This window comes from Ostrinia nubilalis, chromosome 30 (genome assembly GCF_963855985.1).
Source record: "Ostrinia nubilalis chromosome 30, ilOstNubi1.1, whole genome shotgun sequence".
In the NCBI taxonomy this organism is placed as follows: Eukaryota; Metazoa; Arthropoda; class Insecta; order Lepidoptera; family Crambidae; genus Ostrinia; species Ostrinia nubilalis.
The window spans coordinates 2,149,583-2,162,292 of NC_087117.1; the positions used below are offsets into that span (position 1 = coordinate 2,149,583).

The following is a 12,710-nucleotide window of genomic DNA, read 5'->3' on the forward strand; positions in this document are numbered from 1 at the left end:
TCAGTGTTGCAAAGTTTGAAATTGGTTTACCCATAAAACAGTTTTATATCAAATTCTGATTTTACAGTTTATACTTTTAATGATTTTTTGCCAATATTTAATTTAATTTAATCAATTGTTTTCGTTTTCGTAAGAACTAAAACATATAACAGAAACTACGGTATGTTATGTTTCCCTATTAATTGGGTAAATTATCATCAGTGATACCAGTCTAGTGCACTAAAATGCGTTCAATAAATTATAATTCAATGCGAATATCTATTAATTTTTTTCATGAATGCAATGACTTTAAGATTAAATAAAATTAATATTTGATACAAATATTGTGTAAATGAAATCTTATTCATTGTAATCTACAATGGTAATTAGTTTAATTACACTCTTGGAAAATTTGCTTGTAGAACGTATCAGAATAAAAGTGACAGCTCCCAAAAAATTCGATATCAAAAATGACGTGGAGAAATAGGTTATGAGTTTGTGTATTAATTTATTTACAATTAATATTAATTGAACTAGTAGTGATATAAATTTTAGACCCATCTTAGTTATATAACACACAAAATGATTGATATAACGGATACCCAGAGTGAGTATTTCATAAACTTTATCAGTAAGTTAGTTTGGGGTCTTATTTTGTCAAAATTTAAGTGAAACAACTGGAAACAACCCTGTTTATCCTTTCCTGGAACGCTTTATTAGTTAATCTCTTCATTAATTATTCGATAAGTGTGTTAGTTATCATTAAAAATCCGTTTGGATAGTTTTTGAAGACTTCACCAAATACTTAGAAATCTGACCTTACGCCCACTATTTTTGGTCATATCTTTTAAATTACATGCATTTTTGTAGCAATTAATTGATTCTGAATGCCTAATTAAGTTCCTAATATGTTTACACAGTGGAAAGTAATGTTTTCATTGTAAAAGTACATAAATAATGATGCAAGCAGTGGTAATTTTCAATTGTCAGCAATTCAGCATCTATGTATTTGCCATTTTATGCTAAATATTGTACTAAAGCCATTTCTTTACCTTTTCCTAAACCAAGCATGTTAATGGTAGTGATAATAATAACAAGAAATAATAAAAAAATATAAACAAAATATACAGAATATGTTTACCTAACATAATGTAGTCTACTATTATTTGCTGCATGTTCTCTGGTCCATCGTTTCAGCCAAATGACGTCCACTGCTGGTCAAAGGCCTCCCCCATATTCCAATGATATCACCAAATGCTCTTTGTGAGGATGGAGTAGGGTTGCTAGACCAAATGTCCCGATTATCGAGAGAAAACATTATATTTGAGGGAATCCTACCAAATCCTGACCATATGGTAACCCTAGGATGGATCTTTCATGAAAAACTACTAAACAATTTGGTATAGAGATAGTTTAAAACCCAGGGCTTGAAAAACTCAATTTCTTTTTTTTTTGCGCTCTTCTGCAATAAGTCCCAAATTATAAGCAGATTTGTTCCATGCAGTTTTAACATGTTCAAGGAGCTCCCCAGCAGGACGCTCCTCATTCATCATCTGTCACCGAGTATATCATGGCGTTTCAGTTGTTTAGTGTAGCTGATGGTTGCCAACGCAGTAGCCAACTGATTTGGGTGATTTTCCAGTCGCATTTTATATTTGTTCCCTGTTAGGTTCAGCTCCTCTCTACTCATATTAAACATGGATATGAATATGGTTTTCGATGATTTCAGAAATCGGCGTCGGCCTGGCCGGCTTCGGTATGACGTTCCTCTTTCTGGGCGTGTTACTGTTGTTTGACAAGGGATTATTGGCCATTGGTAATGTAAGTAAATAAATTTTTGCAATTTATACTTTAATTTTGATGTAAAATAGATTTTAAGTTTAGCATGGGATTAACCTTCCAAACTTCCAAGTCCAACCATTTAAGTATTGACTTAGATAATTGAACCATTAGAATGAGAAACAAGCTTAAAATACCATCTAGTTACTGATTAAATTCCTATGTACATGTATATTTACATTTCATTGTTAAGTGTGTAAGAAAGTAAGGGTCTCTAAAATATTATTGGGGTGCAAATCAACCTGACCATGCATGTGTATAAGCAATTAGGCGACCAAGCCTGCGCTGCGACCAACGAAATAATAATGTACACACGGCCACACTGTTAACTGTCCATTTCCGTTTTTGCTCTTGCTCTAATCAAATGGCGATTCTTTGCGATAGAACGAGATGACATGACTGGCAATGGGCAGTTAACACTGTTGCCGATAGTACAAAGGTCGCGCGGCCAGGCCGCGTAATGCGCGCACTTGATGCACACTAGGCGACACACGACAGCTCGGCGACTAAACGCCTATAATTCTAGACAATTTTATAAATGACGTTGTGGCGAAGGTATTGGAGTAAGCGATAGCGCCTTTCAAGGATAGACCGAAATTCGCGTGGGTGAAGCCGTGGGTAAAAGCTAGTAATCAATAACTTGAACTTTCTGTGTCTTATTTACACCTTTTGAGTTTCAAAGTAAAAAAGGAGCATAATTTATAGAACACAGACGATAGAGATGTACGACTAACATATTTCTAAGAACATTGTTACTAACTCTACTAATATAGTCTCTAAGTTCAAATTGTTACTAACCAAACTATGGACTGCTTTTGTCTGATAATAAATGATTTTTATTTTATTTATTTATTTATTTATTTATTTATTTATATTTTTCGCCACGTCTTTCGCTGTAGTGTCATTGAAACGTACTTCGTTACAGCGTCTTTCGCCACTATGTACGGGATCCCCTTATTGAAGATGCTTTTGTTCGTTCGTTCGTTTCAGCCGAAAAACGTCCACTGCTGGACATAGGCCTCCCCCAAGGATTTCCACAAAGACCGGTCCTGCGCCGCTCGCATCCAGGCACCTCCCGCGACCTTCACCAGATTGTCGGTCCACCTAGTGGGAGGCCTGCCCACGCTACGTCTTCCGGCTCGTGGTCGCCACTCAAGAACTTTCCTGCCCCAGCGGCCATCAGCTCTACGAGCTATGTTCCCCGCCCACTGCCACTTGATTTTAGCGATTCTGCGGGCTATGTCAGTCACTTTGGTTCTCCTACGGACCAAGATGCATTGCGAACTTATTGGCCACTTTGGGTGTCACGAACTATTTGACGCTGACTGTACGAAAAAGTACCTTGTAGCCCTCCCATAACTCAGTGTCGCATTAGAAATTCACACACACACGGTAATCAAAATATGTGCCCATTATCCACTGCGGTATCAGTACTCAACGGTCGAATAACCTTTAGTAGTACTACGCAAGCAATAGAAACTGTTTACACATAAAACGTCGCTGATGTCATCATTGCAATTAGTGTGTTGTTTTTGGGCATATTGCTGTGACACTGGCCACGCCCCCTTTTTACATCTCCCTTTAGTTTCTGTGATCTGTGGCCGAACCTTCAGGTGCAATGGTAATTTGAATTTTTGTCTACCCTCAGATCCTGTTCATCAGTGGCCTGGCTTGCGTCATCGGTCTCCAGCGGACGTTCTTCTTCTTCTTCCAGCGGCACAAAGTGAAGGCCACGGTGGCCTTCTTCGGAGGCATACTTATAGTACTGGCCGGATGGCCCATGATCGGGATGGTGGCTGAGATTTACGGGTTCCTTTTGCTGTTCAGGTATGCTTAGAGCTGTCTTTTAGATAATAACTAACGTCCGTATTCACAAACATTACTATGAGGTCTCACAGTGCGCGTGGACGCACAGGGTGACACACGAACCAATCACAGAGCTCCATTCGACGCTGTGCGTTCAATTTGCTGATTCATTTAAGCAAGCATCGTTTGTGAATACGGGGGTAAGGATTCCTGGGCATTTAAGGATCAAAGAGGTCCAAAATAATGGAAATTGCAAAATTATACCACACATATTGCCCACGGCTTCACCCGCGTGAAATTTAGTTTGTCACAGATCGTCATAAATTTCTAGCCTATATGCCAATATTGCTGTAAAGTTTCATCAAAATCCGTCCCACGCTACGTGCGCTGCGCTGCCTCATCGGCCGTCAGTTCTGCGTACTATGTGCCCTGCCCATTGCCACTTCTGCTAGCTAATCCGTCGGGCTATGTCAGCGACTATAGTTCGTTTACGGATACCCTCATTTCTGATTCGATCTCGTAAAGAACTCGCGAACGCTGAATCACTGGAAAGAAAAATCTGCGATTTCGTTTACTTGGATGACTTATTTATTTCAAATAAACCTTCATTTTTGAAGTCAGGTAAAATAAAACTTACTGACGTTTATTTTTATGTTTTCAGAGGATTCCTTCCCGCCGCTGTGAACTTCCTAAGAATGGTTCCTATATTAGGGACCATCCTCAATCTGCCATTCATTGGTTCGGTAAGTATGACCTTCTAATCATCATCATAATTAATTTCAGCCATTGGACGTCCACTGCTGAACATAGGCAATGATTGACCTAATGATTTCCATAATGACGGGTTGGTAGTGGCCTGAGTCCAGCGCCTTCCTGCTACCTTTATGAGGTCGTCAGTCTACCTCGTGGGTGGACGTAAATATAGATACAGTCAGCGTCAAGTACTACGTGACCCCCAAAGTATCCAAAAAGTTCGCAACACGTCTTTGTTACAATTGGAATAAGGTGTTGTCAACCTTTATGAGGTCGTCGGTCCACCTTGTCCTACACTATCGAATTGCTATAAACTATAAACGCATGTTTTTTTACAGATGGTGAACAAAATAGCCGGCGACAACGGCAGAAATATGGTATGATAGTGCGTGACGTACACTCAGTGCTAGTGATGTGACGGGCGTTATCGAAAATGTACGCGTTCCGATTTCGGTGGCCGAATGTGTAGCGGGCCCTTTGAAATGTTGGATTTGAATTTTTGACCTTATGTGGAAGGGAATAAGGTTCAAAGTGGCTTTGATGTTCTGACTGTTTGAAGAAGGCTGAATTTGAACAGTTTTAGACTTCAAGGGAAGGTGATAGGCTTGTGCTAAATGTGTTTGTATATTTCGATTTCAACATATTAATAAAGTTGGATACCAGACAGAAAATTGAATTTTTACAGTTTTCGATCATAACTCGTGGAACCTAAGTGGTCTCATGAAACTGCGGTATTCGCTTAATAATTCAATGAGTTCTGTGAGTAAAACGAAAACCACATCAAAATCGGTTCAGCCAAACGCGAGATAATCGCGGACAAACATAGAGGTGAAAATTTTTATGTCAGTTAAAAAATCTCACACTAAGTAATAAACCAGCTTTATTTGGTTTGGATGTTTTTAATCAACCCAGATTGCACCTTATTTCCTTCACATAGAGTTCTTATTTATTTGTCTATTCTCAAGCAGCAAGTATTCCATACTAATTCGGTGTTACATAAATTGGAACGTGTATTATCTGTCGAACTCGCGGCTTCTCAAAAAAGTATTTTAAACTAATGTACAGATCGTTTCATCCACGAAGACGCGCCCCACCATTCTTCCTCTAATGTTTGAGTGTTATCGGTACACGCTAAATGCTCCATGAGTGCACACGCACACTACAGTAATGCCTTACGGATTGCTCGGATCAAACTCCCCGCACCCCGCGCGACCGAGACCAAACATTGGTGAGGCGCGTCCGAGTGGATGTCCCGTTCTCAAAACTTTTCTACAGTCAACCATATTAAAGGCGAAACTTTAGGAACTAAAAAACTGTTTAAGTATTGCAATATAATGTACAAAACTGGATTTTGGGGTTGAAATATTGTATTTATTTATTTTAAAATACATTTAAGTATTATACCAGCTTGGGTTGCAGTTTTTTGTTTTATTTCTTTAGAGTATATATTTTTGGGCTTGACTGTACAATATTTATTTGTATTCCATTTTCTACATAATATATCATTTTATTACGTTTCACAATAAGTATTGCTTTGACAAAACCTCACATACTTTTCTATAACGCCATTGGGTGAAGCGATGTCGAAATCGAATCGAAAGCGAACGCCATCTTGTCTACTAGTTCGATAAATACTATTTTGACGCAGCCGCGTGTTGTAGCAATATTAGCCATTTGTAAATATTTCCTATAAGACTGTACTTATTGTTGTACATAGCTACATTTGTCGATATATTTTTAATATATTATAGGTCTAGCATTTAACTCAGTCAGTGCCTGAGGTATGGGAGCGGCACGGGAGGGTGTCGTTGTGACGTCAAACGTGAGCGAGACTTCAGATGTGCTAAAGTCTGGTCGACGAGCACATAGAATTTCGTCCAATGACCCCAAGCTACCCATCCTTATCGCTCGCGCGTAATTATATTGCTGTCGCGACTGTGCGACGGGCGACCGCAGTGAGTGTGCGAGCGCGACAGCAACATAATTACGCGCGAGCGATAAGGATGGGTAGCTTGGGGTCATTGAACAAAATTCTACGTGCTCACAGACCGGGCTTTACTACCCGTTCGCGCTATATTGCCGGTCCGTGGAATGCGCGTCCCCTCCCCCAACCGCGATTGAACGCAATTAGTTAGTGATCAAACGCAATTAATGTGTCTTATTTTACGCAAATACACAATTTTAATCAATAATCTATATATTGATGATTGATGTTCGTTAGTCTGATTAAAACTCGAGAACGGCTGGGCCGATTGAGCTGATTTTGGTTTTAAAATGTTTGTCGTAGTCCAGGGTAGGTCTAAACGGTGAGCAAATACGCGCGCGATATTGTTTTTCTGTGACAGACAAAATTCCACGCGGGCGAAGCCGCGGGCGGAAAGCTAGTAATAAATAAAAAATGTTTTAAATATAGTTTGTCACAGTTAAAGACGCTTTCCTTCGAGTGACGTCATATCGCCAGCGGCAAAGTTATCGCGAACGGATAGTACATACTTATTTTATGCAGAACAAGGCAGGTATTTGACCGCCATCGCACCTGGTGTTAAGTGGGATGCAGTCTAGGATGGTACATATCTGCCCTGTAAGTGCCTATTCACTCTCGCCTTGAAAAGGCCCGGATTATAGTGTTCGGGAAAGTACTTGTGTGCTCTGTCACGTCATAATATGTCAATGTCACGCTCCCATACCTCAGAAACTAACTCAGAGCACTAGATCTATAGTCGGATTTCCTCCATAAAATACACTCGTCGTCAAATAAATCGCACCTCGCGCGACTAGCACTTTAAAACGTATGCATCCCCACTTCCCACCAATATTGGCACTATTTAAAAGCCTAGTTCTAAACTTGATTTCATTATGGGAAAGGTTTTTACACCAAAAATGAGTCTTTAGAAGGATCCAGAGTCACTTCTTCAAAAAATAGGTAGTTACGCTTGTGCCAATTTTTATGGCTATAAAACTGTTAAGTTGGGATTAATCGCTATCCATCTGTTAAAGAGGACACGTGAGATCATTATTTGGTTTTAGAACCATAAAAAATGGTCTAATTGATCCCAGAGGTGAGCCCAAAGTGAGGTATTTTTTCAAGTCACATTTATGGTATATGTTAATCATTTATTAATAAATTGAATGTGTTTTTCTTTAAGGATGTTTATTGGGCTTTCAAATAACACCAAAATTGTTGGGGCACCATGATTGTGTCAGAAGAAAATTTTTAAAGTTCGCGTCGCGGAAGGTGCGATTTATTTGATGTTGAGTATAGTTTTGGTATAAAATGTACGTGAATGAGTGTAATTTAATTAATATTGTACCGTATCGTGAATACTTTAATCTGGCTCTAAAATTCGTGTTTTCCAATTGCTGTATAATATTTTTTTTTAATACAGCGTCAAATAGTCCGTGACACCCAAAGTGGCCAAAAAGTTCGCAACACGTCTTTGTTACAATGAGGGCTATCGTTTTTATACTTAACAGTTGGCACCCCTGGCGATTGACAGGACCTTACTCTACAGTGGCGCCATCTTGATGAGTGCAAATGTGATAGTCCTCCTACCACTTTAGCGCTCACCAGTTGGCGCCACTGTCTTCGCTACCAGCAAGTGACAGGACCTTACTCTACAGTGGCGCTAACTGGTGAGCGCTAAAACGATAGCCCTCATTGGAATAAGGTTGTGTTGTCAACTTTTTGGCCACTTTGGGTGTCACGAACTATTTGACGGTGACTGTACCTTCGAAATAAATAGTCAATTGAGTTGTCAGTTTGACGTCATAACAAAATTTCTATACAAAATTAGGGAGTGCGTTTTGACAGCTCGAAAACAGTAGATCAATTGACTGGTATCAAGTATAGCTCGCTTAATGAAAGTTGAGGCGAACACATACTCACACTGATGTAATTGAATACAGAACACAAACAACAACACATTCAAGTTTAAATATCGTAATAAATATAACATAATTACGTGCGAGCGACAAGGATGGGCAGCTTGGGGTCATTGGACGGGATTCTACGTGCTCACGGACCAGGCTTTAGCTGCCTCGCTCTTTTTAAATGACCCCAAAAATAGAGCGGAATAGAGCAACAAAGGACTGAGCGAGCGAGATGTTACTAGCAGCAACACTGTGAGACAAAAAGAGATGCGTGAAGCTACTTGACAGAACCATAACAGAACCGTTATTTGTAACTATTTGACAGTTCGTTAGCACTTATTGGCACGCTGAAAGGAGTTTTAAGATTTTTTCAAATTTTACGTGATTGATAATCGTGGATGTTTATGAGAAATAGTGCTTCAGAGATGTGGTGACTGGTTCAGTGATTGATTTATTTTACAATACAGTGAAATAATCCTGACACACAGGTGACATCAGTGCCTTCCTAAAATCGGTTTCGTTTGACAGCTCGTGGTTCGTTGCTCTATTCTGAAGTAATATTAACTTTATAGTCCGACTACGCAAGATTTCAGCGCTGACAGAGCGTATACAGATACAAATCTTTGCTTGTGTTGATGGCCTCTGTCAACTCTCGTTGAGCGAAGTATAGTACCCAATTATGAATTTTATTTATATTTTTCCTATTGGATGTATTAATTCAAACATTTTAAAATCGTAACCGTGAAGTATGTAGGCTGTGTGAGACTTGTATATTCCAAAACCTGTCCATGGGTGTACCTAGTTTCTTTCCGAAGGGTAGTGGGGTAGTCTAATCCAGGGGGTATTTCTGATTCAAGGGACGTAGGACTCCCTGAATCAGATTACCCCCTTTGTATCAGATAAGGGGGGTAAATTGATCCCTGAATCAATTTAATTACCTTTTTCTTCGATCCAATTATCTTTTTATGTCAGTGTCAGATTTTGGGGGAGTTACAGTCTGATACAAGGGGGGATGAGCAAGTCTGATTAGTGATTTTGTCCCCAGTTCTTACGTCCGTATTCACAAATATTATTATGAGGTCTCACAGTGCGCGTGGACGCACAGGGTGACACACAAACCAATCACAAAGCTCATACAACGCTGTGCGCTCGATTTGCTGCTTCTCTTAAGCAGGGATTGTTTGTGAATACGGGCGTTAGAAATATAAAGACAAGGTCTCAAAATTCCAGTGAGGGGATGCCTTCGACTGTTCCTTCTCGGTACGCCCATGGAACTGTCTCAATAACTGGGACAAGTCAAAATTTTACTGTTGAATGTAACTTAGCAATATGTATGTGAATTTTAACGGAACCTCTTGTACAATTTGTATGCCTAAATGTAGAAATTCGGTATGTTGTACCTACTTTGAAGATAATATATTTACTTATAAACTATGAGGAGTTTTATTTTTACTATTAATAACTAGGTATAAAAATGCGAAGCGACTGTGACGTGACGTGACTTGAGAGAGACAAGGACGTGAGCTATACTAAATCTCTTTCTACTGGGCTAGAAGGCATTATGTATTTACATTTTTTGTTTCTGTTTTACTGAAAACAATTCCAAATGGCTTTCTACGCTTGCACTTCATACTCTAGTTCGTTCGCGTTAAAAATGCAGAAGTCAACATTGTCCGCCGTTGATTTTTAGGACTAACTTTTGATTTTAAACTTTTAAGTGTATTTTTATTAATTCATTAAAGTTATGCCCGTTTTCACCATCAATCCCTAATTTTTAAGTGACCCTTGTGAAAACACATTTACCCTGCAGTTGCACTGATGATTCACCACTGCATTCTTAACGCGAACGAACTATAAAAGGTTTTTTAAGACAGATAATAGTTAGCAACTCTAATGCAAAAATCCTAATAATAAAATTACTTTGGCTTGCACATAGTCAAACTGGATTTGACAATTTTCATGAGTATTTTATAATGTTTAAAACTCTTAGCTTCTCTTTATATCAAAAACATTAACACCATAATATTCGCGCTTCAGCAGTATGGAAAAAAGAAGTTACACGCGCGTTGAACACTAAAGAAAATTATGTACTTAGGTAAAATAGTTTTAGTTCATAACTCAGTCACTGCCTGAGGTGTGGGAGCGGTACGGGAGGGGTAGCATAACATTGACATATTATGACGTAACAGAGCATCGTGGTCGCCACTCGAGAACCTTCCAGCCCCAACCACAGAATAAGTAATAGTACAGGTACAGAAGGATTACTCCGCAAGACGATTTAAATAAATGCGAGTCTTGCTACGACGCGATACAGTGGAATTCAGCTCGCACAGCACTACGTACCTACAATTTTATTCACCTACAAGTTTTGTCTCTTTCTATCGCGTGCCTCTGAACTCTTCTTACGCTGTTAGGGTTGCTGTCTGTCTAGTAAAAAAATAATTCATCTACTTATTTGTAATGAGGTACGTATGTAGGTAAGTACGCATTCATTATGGAAAACCTTGGGAGAGGCCTTTGTCCAGCAGTGGACGTCATTTGACTGAAACGAACGAACGCATTCTGAGCAGTAGTCATGGTAGGTTAGGTTCCTATACTATCCTAGAATTATTGATTACCTACATGGCCAACATACCTTTCAGCATCTTTGGGAAGCGAAAAAAAAAGATAAATCCGGTAGATTTCATTTCGAATTTAAACACCCGAACGCCGCACAATAATATTTCTTTCTCTTTATGTCCATTTTTAAATAATACTTCGATCATAGAATTAGGTACTACAACGCACGCCAGCGTCCTGACGGGCGCGCGCGTGACGTGACACTCGACTGATATAACACCCGCCGGCGGGGCGCTTCGCTGTAGGTAATTATCGGATGTACCGCGCGGAGTGAGCCAGGCCTGCCCCAACGGCCATCGTCTCTACGAGCTATGTGCCCCTCCCACTGCCACTTGATTTTAGCAATTCTGCGAGCTATGTCGGTTACTTTGGTTCTCCTGCGGATCTCCTCATTTCTGATTCGATCACGCAGGGAAACTCCGAGCATAGCCCGCTCCATCGCCCTTTGGGTGACCTTGAGCCACGGGCTGGAAGACGTAGCGTGGGCAGGCCTCCTACTAGGTGGACCGACGATCTGGTAAAGGTCGCGGGAAGAGCCTGGATGCTGGCAGCGCAGGATCGTTCATTGTGGAAAACCTTGGGGGAGGCCTTTGTCCAGCAGTGGACGTCATTTGGCTGAAACGAACGAACGAACAGAGCATACAAATCTGAAGCACATTTGAAGTTTCACTGACGTTTGACGTCACAAACACCCTCCCGTGCCGCTCTAATACCTCAGGCACTGACTCTGTTAAGCATTAGAGCTATAGTGTTCAACACGCGTCTAAGGAGCTAACTTTTTGGAGGTTAAATTATCTAAACAAACCAATTATTATTTTATTATTATTTTTACATCCTAATTCCTTCTCCTTCTGTCTTTCGCAGGACGAGCATTCGGCATGACCTGAAAAAAAAAAACGACAACTCCTGACTGACATTAACCTAACTACATTCCAAAAAACCTGACCTAGTTACCTCCTTAAAAAAAATTTCTAAACATATTAATATGCTTACAAAACGGTCGAGTTAACTGCGCATCTGGTGGCTGTGACGTCACATCGACGCTCTGTTACGGACGGAGCAAACCCGCACACCTCCCCGAGGTGTGCGGGTGAGTGCGAGGGAGAGTCGCATTCCAGCGAGGTGCGCAGTTAACTCGGTTGGGTTTTTTTCACCATAATAAATAAGCAGTGGATGAGAATAGATCGTTTCATTCACGAAGACGCGCCCCACCAATTTTTGGTCCAGGAAAGCGCGCGGTGCGGGGAGTTTGATCCGAGCAATGAGGGCGTCATTATTGTAATTACTCATGGATAATTTAGCGTGTACCGATAACAATCAAACATTAGCGGAAGAATGGTGGGGCGCGTCTTCGTGGATAAAAATGATCTTCAAATTTCAACTGAAAGACCTTCAACTCGGCAATTCGATCTGCTATTGTTGCCTCAGGATTTTACAGTTATTAAGTTTAATTAAAGTTTACAGCATTGTTGAGTGGATGAGTTTTATTTTACGCTGAACCTGCAATATTAGCGAGTCAAACAACGCGTTGGGCGCCAAAACTTTTTTGGCGCCCAATACGTTGGGTAACAAATTTTAATAGCCATAAATTATTACCTATATTTTTACAGTTTGCAATGTTGTTTACGCGTGAAACATACGTTTATTTATTGAAACAACATCCCTGCCTCATATTTGTATTAAATTGGCTCCTAACTCAGTATTCTCAGTTCGACGTGAAAATACATAGTGTGTTCCAACAGCAAAGTAAAATAAGTATTGTCGATTAGAACTTAAACCACCTTAAACTAAGTAGTCAGTAAGAAAAGTTCTCGGTTGGCAAGCGTGCGGACTGGAAGACTCGG

At 40.0% G+C, this 12,710-nt stretch overlaps 1 protein-coding gene across 1 annotated transcript; it reads left to right on the forward strand.

Annotated features, from left to right (window-relative positions):
* The first annotated feature begins 404 nt into the window (after window positions 1-404).
* LOC135086141 (vesicle transport protein GOT1B) lies at window positions 405-11,794 on the forward strand. Its single transcript, XM_063980944.1, has 6 exons — window positions 405-586; window positions 1,709-1,800; window positions 3,467-3,645; window positions 4,286-4,367; window positions 4,716-4,754; window positions 11,731-11,794. The coding sequence occupies exons 1-6, from the start codon at window positions 562-564 to the stop codon at window positions 11,746-11,748; spliced, it is 435 nt and encodes a 144-aa protein (XP_063837014.1). The 5' UTR covers window positions 405-561; the 3' UTR covers window positions 11,749-11,794.
* The last annotated feature ends 916 nt before the right edge of the window (window positions 11,795-12,710 follow it).

Excerpts from the sequence above, each read along its gene's own strand:
- LOC135086141 (XM_063980944.1), top strand. The coding sequence starts at position 562 with ATGATTGATATAACGGATACCCAGA. Across the intron at positions 587-1,708 it reads TGATATAACGGATACCCAGA|AAATCGGCGTCGGCCTGGCC; the intron begins GTGAGTATTTCA and ends CGATGATTTCAG. Across the intron at positions 3,646-4,285 it reads GGGTTCCTTTTGCTGTTCAG|AGGATTCCTTCCCGCCGCTG; the intron begins GTATGCTTAGAG and ends TTATGTTTTCAG.